Source organism: Palaemon carinicauda, chromosome 10, assembly GCF_036898095.1.
Source record: "Palaemon carinicauda isolate YSFRI2023 chromosome 10, ASM3689809v2, whole genome shotgun sequence".
In the NCBI taxonomy this organism is placed as follows: domain Eukaryota; kingdom Metazoa; phylum Arthropoda; class Malacostraca; order Decapoda; family Palaemonidae; genus Palaemon; species Palaemon carinicauda.
The window spans coordinates 140321406-140335188 of record NC_090734.1 but is presented as its reverse complement, the minus strand read 5'-3'; the positions used below and the strand labels follow the sequence as shown (position 1 = coordinate 140335188).

The 13783-nt window shown below is 40.6% G+C and overlaps 1 protein-coding gene across 1 annotated transcript in view; it reads right to left on the bottom strand.

The window, feature by feature from the left end:
• Positions 1-5924: 5924 nt before the first annotated feature.
• The window catches only part of Rbm13 (RNA-binding motif protein 13), a 45457-nt gene continuing 37598 nt past the window's right edge, over positions 5925-13783 (bottom strand). Inside the window, exons 7-8 of the mRNA XM_068381434.1 lie at positions 12793-12885; positions 5925-6208 (exon numbers count right to left, since the gene is read on the bottom strand). Coding sequence (XP_068237535.1) covers positions 5987-6208; positions 12793-12885 — 315 coding nt within the window. The 3' untranslated portion in view covers positions 5925-5986. The remainder of the gene's footprint in view (positions 6209-12792; positions 12886-13783) is intronic.

The window sequence follows — 13783 nt, the reverse complement described above, 5'->3', positions numbered from 1 at the left end:
GTTTGGTTTAGTACACCAAGTATCGTATGCTTTCAGCATGACCGACAAAATGCTACCATTCAGACAGTTATTGAAACCAGGAACACCATTCACCTGGAATGACAATATTAATGCACTCTTTGAGGAGTCTAAAACTGCCATTATCAACGAAATTGAAGAAGGCGTGCGAATTTTTGACAAGACAAAACCTACCTGTCTCGCCACCGATTGGTCAAAATCAGGAATTGGATTCTGGCTGTTCCAGAAACATTGCGACTGTCCAGACTACCGACCGTTTTGTTGTCGCACTGGTTGGAAGATCACACTTGTCGGAAGTAGGTTCACACATGCAGCCGAGTCTCGATATGCACCAGTTGAAGGTGAAGCGTTGGCAGTCGTCGATGCTCTTGATAAGGCAAGATACTTTGTTCTTGGCTGTGAAGATCTTGTGGTCGCAGTTGACCATAAACCCCTGTTGAAAATATTTGGTGACAGATCATTGGAGGACATATCAAATTCACGTCTCAGAAACTTGAAGGAAAAGTCCCTCCGCTATCGATTTCACATGATTCATATCCCAGGGGTCAAGCATCTCGCTGCAGATGGAGTATCGCGCCACCCAACTGGAAAATCTGAAAAGCTATCGCTTCAAGATGACATTGCATCAGTTGACAGTGTACCTTCCGTGAGAAATGTTCCCCTACACAAATTGCCATCAGCATATTCTGTTTCCACTGACAATGATATTGATACTTGTATCACCGCATCAGCAGTATGCTCACTTGACTCACTTAACGTGAGAGCAGTCACCTGGGACAGAGTTCGCACTGCCACAAGTAGTGACGATAACATGCATGAACTGCTCAGCCTTATAGAATGCGGAGTACCAGAGTCTCGCCAAGAATTTCCTGTACATCTTCGAGAGTATTTTCAATTCCGCGAGCATCTCTACACTGTTGATGGTGTGATACTATACAAGGAGCGTATAGTTATTCCTCCAGCCCTTCGTCAGGAAATTCTCACATCTCTTCATTCAGCACATCAAGGAATTACCTCTATGGTATCACGAGCAGAGTCATCTGTGTTTTGGCCAGGGATAACACCCGCTATAACAGCACTTCGAGCTGGATGCAACCACTGCAATCGCATCGCGCCTTCGAATCCTAGTGCTCCGCCTACACCCCTTATATCTCCAGACTACCCGTTCCAATGTGTTTGTGCAGATTACTTTCACTACCGAGGAGTTGGATATTTAGTTATAGTTGATCGATACTCGAATTGGCCCATAGTTGAACGATCTTCGAACGGTGCAGAGGGTCTTATAACTTCACTACGCCGAACATTTGTGACATTTGGGATTCCGGATGAATTGACATCTGATGGTGGACCTGAATTTACAGCGACGGCAACTAGGCAGTTTTTAAAGGACTGGGGAGTCCATCACCGCCTTTCCTCTGTGGCCTTCCCACATAGTAATTGCAGAGCCGAAATAGGCGTCAAAACTGTCAAGCGTCTTATAGCGGACAACACGGGCAGTAACGGTGATCTCAACACTGATGAATTCCAACGTGCGATGCTCCATTACAGGAACACACCTGACAGAGATACCAAGTTATCTCCTGCAATATGTGTATTTGGTCGTCCCATCAGAGACTTCATACCTGTCCTGCCCGGCAGGTACCGTCCCCACGACACGTGGAAGGAAACACTCGATGCAAGAGAGGAGGCCCTAAGACATCGACACCTTAAACAGGGAGAGCGTTTATCAGAGCACACTAAGAGACTACCCCCACTGTCCGTAGGTGACCGGGTTCGCATCCAAAATCAAACAGGAAATCACCCCCTGAAATGGGACAAAACCGGTGTCATCATAGAAGTCCGCCAATTCGACCAATACGTCATCAGAGTTGATGGCTCTGGTAGGGTCACGCTAAGGAACCGGAAGTTTTTGAGACAATACGTGCCTGTCAGGAGTATTCCAGAAGTCCGTACAATTAGAGATGACTATAATCGGAATCAGATTGTACCGATTGCCAATCCTTCGACCACTAAAACGTCTGAGACCATTGCGAAGGACACCATTCCGACAACCCAAAATCCGGACACACATGGTACTCTTCCATTGACCACTTTGCCGTTACCAAGTGGTACTACCCCTGACATTCATTTTGATGTTGCTGCTCCGGAATGCTATCCCAACGACCTCGGTAACACTGCGAATCATCAAGCAGAGATTCCGCCTCCCAATGATAGCACAAACTCTCCATCGCAGTTAACTCCTGCCATGCCAAATTTGGAGCAACGCAAGTCCAGTCGTACCCGTCGACCGCCAGCATGGCACTGCGATTTCGAGATGAACTAGCTATAGTGTCATCATGATCAACACATGACAATAATTGTTTTTCAAGTTTCCGTTCCTTCACGTGCTAGCGGGAGTTTAGTGTTCATGAACCTATAATTTGGACGTTTAATTGCCACCCAATGTTTTGACATCAGTTTTAAACCGACCTCCACGAGAGACATTTTAAAAGGCCGTTTAAAAACTTGGGGGGAGATAGAGGGTTATAAACATTGAGTTATATACATTGTTCATCATTTATTCTTAATATGTTTTATGTTCATTTGAGTTATATACATTGTTCATCATTTATTCTAAATATGTTTTATGTTCATTTCAGATTGACCGTGGTCATTGTTCAATAATAAAGTCATTTGAATAAATGGACCAAGCTCTTATTTATAAATATCTATACAACTAAAATTCATGAGTTACTGAAATACAGGACAAGTAAGGTTAAACATCCAATGAATAGTAAACGAACATTCAACACAGAACACAGCTAGGATGGCTCGTCAAAAGTGAAAGATAAGTTGCTTCACTAAAACATACAGTGAACTCGATACAGTATTGAAATAAAACAGTACAAGAGGATGAACAGAAATAAATATTAATGGTATAAAAGATGGCAGGAACAAGAAAATGAAGTTACCAAGAGAAATTGAAAGTGTAAAAGTACAGGGAATAGAAAACTAAACAAAACAGAAGAAGGGTAACTAAAATAAACTGGAAATTCCACAGTACTACAGTACTAAAGTTAAAATGCATTTGTTTAAGGGAAAATTACATGATACTGTACAAGATGCTTTGAAACTCTTACTTGTAGATTATTACAACCAAGTCATATCTCTAGACTAACATGGATCACCTAAATGATATATTCTTCAATAAAAAATGAAAATTGGAGTATGGTTGAATTACAGAAGTGGGAAGCTTAGCAAGATATTACTATCATTATTACTGTACTAACCAAGCCACAACCCTCGGAAAGGCAGAATGCTACAAGCCCAAGGGCTCCAAAGGGGAGAGTGACCAAGCAAGAAAAGGAAATACCAAATAAACTACCGCATATATAATAAAAAACAAAATAATTTAAGATCAGTGACATTGAAATGGGTTAGTCATATATAAACTATAAAATGAGACTTATGTCGACCTGTTCAACAGAAAAAGGTTTTGCAAAATGTTTTGAACTTCTGAGGCTGGTCACTGAGTAGTATTATGCTTTATGATGGAGGCATGAATTAACTGCATACCTAGCACTACATACTAGATGGTATAGCCTGGAAGATTCAAATGCAATGGATAGTTTGAAATACAAAAAATCTTATGCAACCCCCATTAAGAACTAACTGAATGCCAGTGTTAGAGATTAATATCCAGATCATGAATAAGGAATTTAATAGACTGCAAGTTTCTATCCAACAAATCAAGATGAGTCAGAAGCTGAAGCCAATACAGGAGAACAATACTCAAAAAAAGGTAGACTGAAAGAATTAAAACATCTGATCAGGATAGACTGATCATCAAAAGTTTCAAGACTTCCTCAATAAGCCAATTTTTTGTGCAACTGATGAAGAAACAGATCACACTTTCAAAAATAAATTTGCAATCAAGAATCACACCTAGACTTTTAAATAAGTTTTATATAGACGACACATTGTCAATGTAAAGATCTGGAAATAGAGGAGCCACTAACCACAACCTACTTACAATCATATTAGAGTTTGTTAGGGTTCAACTTCATGCTACATAATCTGTACCGCACACTAAATTTACCTAAATCTCTATAACTTAGAGACTTGCAGCAAACATTTATATATGATACTATCGAGAAAAGCAAACTAATATACTGTATATTCTCTTCCTGAGGGAGCCATACAAAATTGTGGTGTTACAGTATACCGGATATTAACATAAATGTATTTCCTTCAAATTTTTTAAGAACATGTAAATAAATAGGTACCATGGTCACAGAAGGGTTGTATAAGGGACCAGTTAAGCTTGCCCAAATGTAAAAAAAAAAAAAAAAATGGACGTTTTAGCAATAAAACAATGGTTTCATAAAAGACTATTGGAAACACGGAATATAGATGTTCTACCCAAAACTGCAGTAATCTGAATTTTCAAAATTCCACGTAGAGATAGTGTATTTTTTATAATGAATACCACGCGAGAGGGGCAGTTGAAACTCGGCATTAGTCAATTGTAGGAATGCGTATTTATTAAGAATTTTGTTTGGTTCAAAGAAATAACTTCTGATTTGATCCTATTTTTTGCAAAATATCTTGAAAGCCAAAATGTGTCTCATTACCATCATTAGATTACAGTACTGTACTCTCTATTTTCTGAAATTAAATTTCTTTTCAGACGCTGATATTGATGGCATTGCTATTCATGCTGTCGTTTCTTTTTTTCATGTCAGTATTCTTCAGACCTCATAAGTAAGAATTTAAGTGTCTTTATATAGCAATTGGCATCAAAGGGTGGTCATTCAATATCAATTATAAGAGTGATGCTACCAAAGATAGTAGTTTGGCCAGGGCACCAGCCACCCATTGAAATACTACCGCTAGAGAGTTATTGGGTCCCTTGAATGGTCCGACAGTACTACATTAGATCCCTCTCTCTGGGTATGGCTCATTTTTCCTTTGCCTACACATACACAGAATAGTCTGGCCTACTCTTTCCATATTCTCCTCTGTCATCATACACCTGACACTGCTGAGGTTACCAAATAATTCTTTTTTGGCCAAAGGGTTAACTAATGCACTGTAGTTGTTCAGTGGCTACTTTCCTCTTGGTAAGGTTAGATGAGAAAGCTCTTCTAGAAGGACACTCTAAAATCAAATCATTGTTCTCTAGTCCTGGGTAGTGCCATAACCTCTGTACCATGGTCTTCCACTATATTGGAGTAGAGTTCTCTTGCCTGAGTTAAGGGTACACTTGGGAACACTATTCCATTTACTTTATCTTCCTCTTGTTTTTCTTTAATGTTTTTTAGTTTAGATGTTTAAGATATATTTTAATGTAGGTACTAAAGTTTATTTCCTTATTTCCTTTCCTCACTCGGCTATTTTCCTTGTTAGAGCCCTTGGCCTTTAAGCATCCTGCTTTTCCAACTAGGGTTGTAGTTTACCAAATAATAATAATTAGGGGATTCACCACCTATAGGTCTTTCAGATGGAACTGATGCAAAAAGTGTAGTATCATCTGCTTACGATATGCAATGATCTTATTTTCTAGTCCAAACTACATATGTGTATATACAGTAGCATGAAAAGTACAGTATTAGGCTGAGAAAACTACCCCGATTAACACCATATATGATATGCAATCTATTGCTTAAAAATTCAATGATTATGTTAAGAAAAGTCCCACCTACACCCATCTGTTTGAGTTTGAAAACAAGGGCCTCATGATTAGGTTATAGAAGACCTATAGGAATGAAAGGAAAGTAAAAAAAAAAACCATTAGCATAACCTTCGGCATACCTCTCAAAGTAATAACTTCCTACAGGGTTTACTTGAGGAACAAATAATCTTACACATTTGCATAAAAATTTAGCTTTCACTAATAATAATTTGGGTATAAAGTTATATAAACATTACCTTCTTTCCTTTTATTCATTTCGAAACAACAAATTTTCTTCAATAAAATACAATTCATTTATGAAAAAACTTTAACTTTAGGTTTCTCAGCTTCATGATGATCATACTCTACCTCCACTCTAGCCTTGCCTCGCTTTTTGGTAACCTTTGGAGTGGCTTTGCCCTTCTTCAACCTCCCATTTTTCATACCGTTAGATGCACTGGGCCCATCTTCCATGTCACTGTCATCTGAACTGTCTTCATCCTCTTCAGAAATGTCTCCCAATCTATCAGCAGAATCCTAAAAAAATCATAATTTTTTTTTAAAGAAGTCTGAATGAAGTTGTCAACATAAAATGAAAATACAGACTGAGAATTAAATTTTCTCTTGAATGGCAGTTTAAAGAAAACTGTTGCCTAATTCTTCCTGATGGATAAGAACATTTAAAAAAAAATAAAAAAGTAAGAAGTATCCAAGGAGACCAATCTGTAATTCCAAGATCTTAATGCAAAAGATGAACAGAAACATGACAATTCTTAATAACATGTTTAATGAGCTAATTGAACAACAGTTTCAAAGATAAATACTAAAATCAGGTATAGAAAAATTTAAACTACTAAGTTTTTGTCTCAAAACTTATTAGCAGAACATCACAGGATTTGCAATGCTTCCTTACCAGAATGCATGAAATATCACATGAGGTTGAGCTTAAGATAAATAGAAGAACGACAAAGATGATGAGAATGGAATATGTAATGGAAGATGAAATATTAGAAGGAGAAAGGATTAATGATGTAAAATCATTTAAATATTTAGGAACTTTAGAATTGGAGTTTAATGAAAGACTGAAAAAAGCAAATCAGACAATGGTTAGATTAAGTAAAATTTAGAAATCAAATTGCCCAAAATTACGGTACTAATTTACAAACAAATATTTCAGTAGTGTATATACCATGACATCAGAAATAGATCACATCAATCCCATTCCAAAGAGCTTTACCAGAGTGAAGAGATATGAACATCAAGTGACTTGTAATATTAATACTGTATATGCAAGAGAAGAGCCTCGAACAACAACAGCCCATAATATTCATCTTTTGGGATTTGAAAAAGGCCTTCGACAAAGTACCTCGACCTGCCATGTGGGCTGTCCTCAAAAGATATGGCTGCCCACCCGATTTTGTCAAGCTGGTGCGTGCCCTCCATGACGGAATGGTTGGGAGAGTCTGCCACCAGAACTCTCTTTCAGACCCATTCCCCATCAACGGCGGCCTGAAGCAGGGCTGTGTTCTGGCCCCAACGTGTTTCTCGCTATACACCGCAGCAATGCTCAACGAGATTCCCCCAGACACACCCTCAGTCGACCTACGTTTCCGCATGGATGGAGGCGCTTTCAACCTCGCTAGACTCCGCGCCAGAACCAAGACCACCTTGTGTGCAGTGCGAGAACTGCAGTATGCTGACGACAATGCCACCTCAGGTCAGACGGCAGAGGACCTGCAGTCGTTAGCTGATGCATACAACTCTGCCTACGAACGTTTTGGGATGCAAGTCAACACAGACAAAACCAAGACCCTCGTCCAACATCCACCAGGACTGATGCTCCCCAACTTCAATACCACAGTGAATGACCAACCGTTAGAACAGGTGGACCAGTTCTCCTACCTAGGGAGCATCCTAACATCAGCTCCCACAAGCAAAAAGGACGTGGAGAACAGGATCAGGGCAGCCCACTCCGCCTTTGGCCGACTCAACTGCCGCGTATTTAACAACCACGCACTGACAATGACCACCAAAATAATGGTGTTCAAGGCAGTAGTCCTCTCCACGCTCCTGTATGCATGTGAAACATGGACGCTATATAAAAACGATCTTAAAAACCTAGAACGCTTCCAACAAATGAAACTGAGGCAGATCTTGAAAATCCCCTGGGAGAGCCACACCACCAACATTGAAGTCTTAGAAAGTGCCTCGCTGACCAGCGTGGAGGCCACCATCATCCACCACCGCCTTCGCTGGATAGGACACGTGCATAGGATGGATCCATCTAGGCTCCCAAAGAAAATATTCTACGGAGAACTGACCCAGGGCACCAGACCACGAGGAGCCCCGAAAATGCGCTATAAAGATCAACTAAAGTGCACCCTGGCTCTAACTGACATCGATCTTTCCTCATGGGAAGAAACAGCCAGGGACAGGAAAACCTGGAGGAGTACAGTACACCATGGCACCGTGGACTTCGAGGAGAGGAGGAGACAAAATGAAGAGGCTAGGAGGAGAAGAAGGAGAGAGCGATTAGAACAGCCCCGCCCACCACCTACCCTCCCTTGTGAACACTGTCCGCGACTCTTCCACCACAGACTAGGACTTAACAGCCACATCAGACATAAGCACCCACCCCACAGATAGGAGGCTGATGGCTAACGACAGACCCCAATACTCGGACACAAGTGGGCGCCGACGACGACGATATGCAATACATCATTTATATATCAGTCAACAAACAAAAGGCATTCTTAGCTGCATTAGGGAGATTTTAAGTGAGGGGTTCAAGTTCGATCAAAATCGCTATTTGCCTTTATGCTTATAAACACCCTTATAATACAGAGTAACTGATGCCTGGGATAGAAGCGGTCACTTGTCCTATGAGAGCTTAAATTAGACTTTGCTGTGCAGCAAGAATGGGTCCTATAGAAAGTGTCTAAGGACCTGCGTATGCAATCTTTCAGGTAGTGGTTTATACATGGAGTTTGTCTCTTCGAGACTACAGAAAATGTGTATGCAATCTTTAAGGAAGTGGTTCATAAAAGTGGTTTGTCTCTTCCAAACTCCTACTTTTAGCACTTAAACTACCGGGTGGTTTTTGCGGAATGCAAGGGTTGCAGCAAACCCGCGTATATCATGTGCTCAAGGAAACTATTCCCCCAAAAACTTTTAGAGTAGTTTTTGGCTAAGGACCCTTAGGCATATGAAGCAAGCCCTTCTCATTAGAACAAATAAGGCTGCCTCGGTACGAGGGGAAATGACAATCTCAACTCTAAGGTCCTTATGGGAATGAGGAGATGCTTCAACTGTTCTGATAGGAGACACTCCCTAACGGGAACATTTTATCTACATAATCAGAGAGGTATAAATTCCCAATCAGCCCACTTGTGAGGAGTGAGGGGGAACTAGACAACACAGCAGTCTGGAATAAAAGCATCTAGCAGATCTAGCTTAGGGAGTGGAGCTGCTGTAGCCAGGGGATCCGCAATACTTACAAGATCAATTTCATAAAGCACATTACTGACACAGAGATACATACATACATATACCAAGGCACTTCCCCCAATTTTGGGGGTAGCCGCCATCAAACAACTGAAACAAAAAAAGGGGACTTCTCTCTACGTTCCTCCCAGCCTGACAAGGGACTCAACCGAGTTCGGCTGGTACTGCTAGGGTGCCACAGCTCACCCTCCCCCGTTATCCACCATAGATGAAGCTTCATAACACTAAGTCCCCTACTCCTGCTACCTCCGCGGTCATCCAACGCACTGAAGGAAGCAGCAGGGCCTACCAGAACTGCGTCACAATCGCTCACCACTCATTCCTATTTCTAGCACGCTCTCTCGCCTCTCTCACATCTATCCTCCTATCACCCGGAGCTTCCTTCACTCCATCCATCCACCCAAACCTTGGCCTTCCTCTTGTACTTCTCCCATCAACTCTTGCATTCATCACCTTCTTTAGCAGACAGCCATTTTCCATTCTCTCAACATGGCCAAACCACCTCAACACATTCATATCCACTCTAGCTGCTAACTCATTTCTTACACCCATTCTCACCCTCACTACTTCGTTCCTAACCCTATCTACTCGAGATACACCAGCCATACTCCTTAGACACTTCATTTCAAACACATTCAATTTCTGTCTCTCCGTCACTTTCATTCCCCACAACTCTGATCCATACATAATAGTTGGTACCATCACTCTCTCATAAAGAACTCACTTTACATTCATGCCCAACCCTCTATTGTTTACTACTCCCTTAACTGCCCCCAACACTTTGCAACCTTCATTCACTCTCTGGCGTACATCTGCTTCTACTCCACCATTTGCTGCAACAACAGACCCCAAGTTCTTAAACTGATCCACCTCCTCAAGTAACTCTCCATTCAACATGACATTCAACCTCGCACCCCCTTCCCTTCTCGTACATCTCATAACCTTATCTTACCCACATTAACTCTCAACTTCCTTCTTTCACACACTCTTCCAAATTCTGTCACTAATCGGCCAAGCTTCTCTTCTGCGTCCGCAACCAGTACAGTATCATCCGCAAACAACAACTGATTTACCTCCCATTCATGGTCATTCTCGTCTGCCAGTTTCAATCCTCGTCCCAGCACTCGAGCATTCACCCCTCTCACCACTTCAACATACAAATTAAACAACCACGGCGACGTCACACATCCCTGTTTCAGCCCCACTCTCACCGGAAACCAATCGCTCACTTCATTTCCTATCCTAACACATGCTTCACTACCTTTGTAGAAACTTTTCACTGCTTGCAACAACCTTCCACCAACTCCATATAACCTCATTACATTCCACATTGCTTCCCTATCAACTCTATCATACGCTTTCTCCAGATCCATAAATGCAACATACACCTCCTTACCTTTTGCTAAATATTTCTCGCATATCTGCCTAACTGTAAAAATCTGATTCATACATCCCCTACCTCTTCTAAAACCACCCTGTACTTCTAAGATTGCATTCTGTTTTATCCTTAATCCTATTAATCAGTACTCTACCATACTTTTCTAACTACACTTAACAAACTAATACCCCTTGAATTACAACACTCATGCACATCTCCCTTACCCTTATATAGTGGTATAATACACGCACAAACCCAATCTACTGGTACCATTGACAACACTAAACACATATTAAACAATCTCATCAACCATTCAAGTACTGTACAGTCACACCCCCTTCCTTCAACATCTCAGCTCTCACACCATCCATACCAGATGCTTTTCCTACTCTCGTTTCATCTAGTGCCCTCCTCACTTCCTCTCTTGTAATCTCTCTCTCATTCTCATCTCCCATCACCAGCACCTCAACATCTGCAACAGCAATTATATCTGCCTCCCTATTATCCTTAACATTCAGTAAACTTTCAAAATATTCCGCCCACCTTTTCCTTGCCTTCTCTCCTTTTAACAACCTTCCATTTACATCTTTCACTGTCTCTTAAGTTCTTGAACCAGCCTCCCTTACTCTCTTCACTTCTTTCCAAAACTTCTTATTCTCTTCATATGAATGACCCAGTCCCTGACTCCACCTCAGGTCTGCTGCCCTTTTTGCCTCGCTTACCTTGCACTTTACTTCCGCATTTTTCTCTCTCTATCTTTCATACTTCTCTACACTATTACTCTGCAGCCATTCTTCAAAATCCCTCTTTTTCTCTTCCACTTTTACCTTCACTCCTTCATTCCACCATTTACTGCCCTTCTACATGCTGCCTCCAACAAACTTCTTGCCACACACATCACTTGCAATCCCAACAAAATTTTCTTTTACTAACTTCCACTCCTCCTCTAAATTACCTGTTTCTCTTACTTTCACTGCATCATATGCCATTTTCAACCTTTCTTGATAAATACTTTTTACCCCTGGGTTTTATTAGCTCTTCAACCTTCACTAGCTCCCTTTTACATCCACCTACTCTATTCCCCCACTCTTTTGCTACTACTAATTTTCCTTCCACCAAAAAATTATCAGACATACCATTAGCCATACCCTTAAACATGTGCACGTCTTTCAATCTTCCAAACTTTCTTTTGGTTATCAACACATAATCCATTAATGCCCTTTCTACCACTGTTCCATTTGCCACTCTTACCCATGTATACTTGTTTTTATCTTTCTTTTTGAAAAAACTAGAACTTATCACCATCTCTTGCTCAACACACATATCTACCAGTCTCTCACCACTCTCATTTTCACCTGGTACGCCATACTTCCCAATGACACCTTCTACCTCTCCAGCGATACGTTCACGAAATTAGGGCCATCGTCCTCCGTGACAGAAACCTCGGAGGGATGCTGACAGGCAGAACTTGGATGGAGGACAACGTTAAATGCCAAACTTATCTTGAGTTTCTTCTCACCACTTACCAAGGGAGGAAGAGAACAATGTCTTTTGTGTGGCTTTTGTGTGGCTTATTCTGATGAGAACAATATCTATCCCATTGGGAGGTTGACCACTGCCTATAATAGTGGGAGATTCTACCAAACATCTCTTTCCTCTACACGCCTGACATACAGGGTGAGGATCCACATCTATCCGGCTCATAAAGGTTACACATGGGCGACCAATACGGCCAGGACAGGAACGCATCGAGGTTGACATAGTCGAAAGGCACACACTAAATCACAAATAATTAACACACAAGTGACAAATAATGACACAAAGACACAAGCACAGGCAAAATAAGTGGGACAAGTGGGCGATGCGATTGTCTGATCGTAGAAGTGAAAGCAGGTATACCCAACTGCCAGCACGGCCAGAAGTGTTGTGACTAGACGCTTGAGCCAAGCGTAACCCGTCATGGGCACTGGCTGGCCAGCAGAATAGCATGACGCAATCTACCGGTTCTTTTTTCTTATCTGGCCTTAAAAAATAAAAAGTAACCCCTTTAAATGACTCAAAAGTTTGTATCCACGTAGGAATAAAAGTGCTTTATAAGAATTATTTTTATCCTAATATTTTCAATGATAAATTTACCTCATAACACTAAAAAATGAATAACCATTACAGTATATCTTTTTTTTCCAAATCATAATTCTTACAGCAATACTAACCTTAAAGAAAAATTAAACCATCTTACCTCTAAATCTAGATCCTCCTCATCATCACTTTCTTCAAAATCTGCAACAAACTGCCTCTCTTCATCACTTTCATCCTCATCCTCGCTGTCATCCTATCAACAGAGTTAGATTTTATCATTATCATTACTTGCTGGCCTACAACCCTATTTGGAAAGCAGGATGCTATAAGCCCAAGGGCTCCAAGAGGGATAATAGCCCAGGGAGGAAAGGAAATATGGAAATAAACTACATACAACAAATAATGAATAAGAAATATAAAATATCTTGAAAATCATTAACAATATTAAATAGATGTCATATATAAACTATGAAGAGAGATTTTTGTCAACCCGTTTAACATAGAAACATTGGCTGCAAGTTTGAACTTCAGTGAACTGTAAGTAAAAAAACAACCCCTAGGGGTGACCACTTACAGGATTCTAAGTACTGTAATTAAATAATTAATTTTAATATAAAAATAGTATTTACTTTAGTGAAGCTTCCCTGAAAAATCGTGTTGAAATCAAATCGCCCTGGTAGGAGGATCAGTTGTAATCAGGTTTATCAAAAGTATGGTATACAAGACAAGGCTGGGAATACCAATATTTTACCTTTAATGTAATTTTGTATACATACATCTTGGTCTGTTCAACCATATTCAGACTTCTTTTGATCTTCTTAGCCCCACTGTATAGCAGGGTTGGTTGCTCAAAATCAATTTTCTCCATCTATTTCTATTCCTTGCATCTTTTCCCCAATCCAACCCACCCATATAATGTACCTCCTAACAACATCCATCCACATGATCCTCTGATGCCTAGCAGTCCTCCCCACCAATAGCATGTTCTTAGCTCTCTTGCTTGGGTCCACCTACTTCTTATTACATTGCCAAAGTATCAAAGAAAAAGTTCCATATCATTATCTTTTACATTACATATACCACACATTCTTCTTATACACTTGCTTTCCTTTCTTTCTAGTGAAGTGGCCCAAGTCTCTACCCTGTACAAT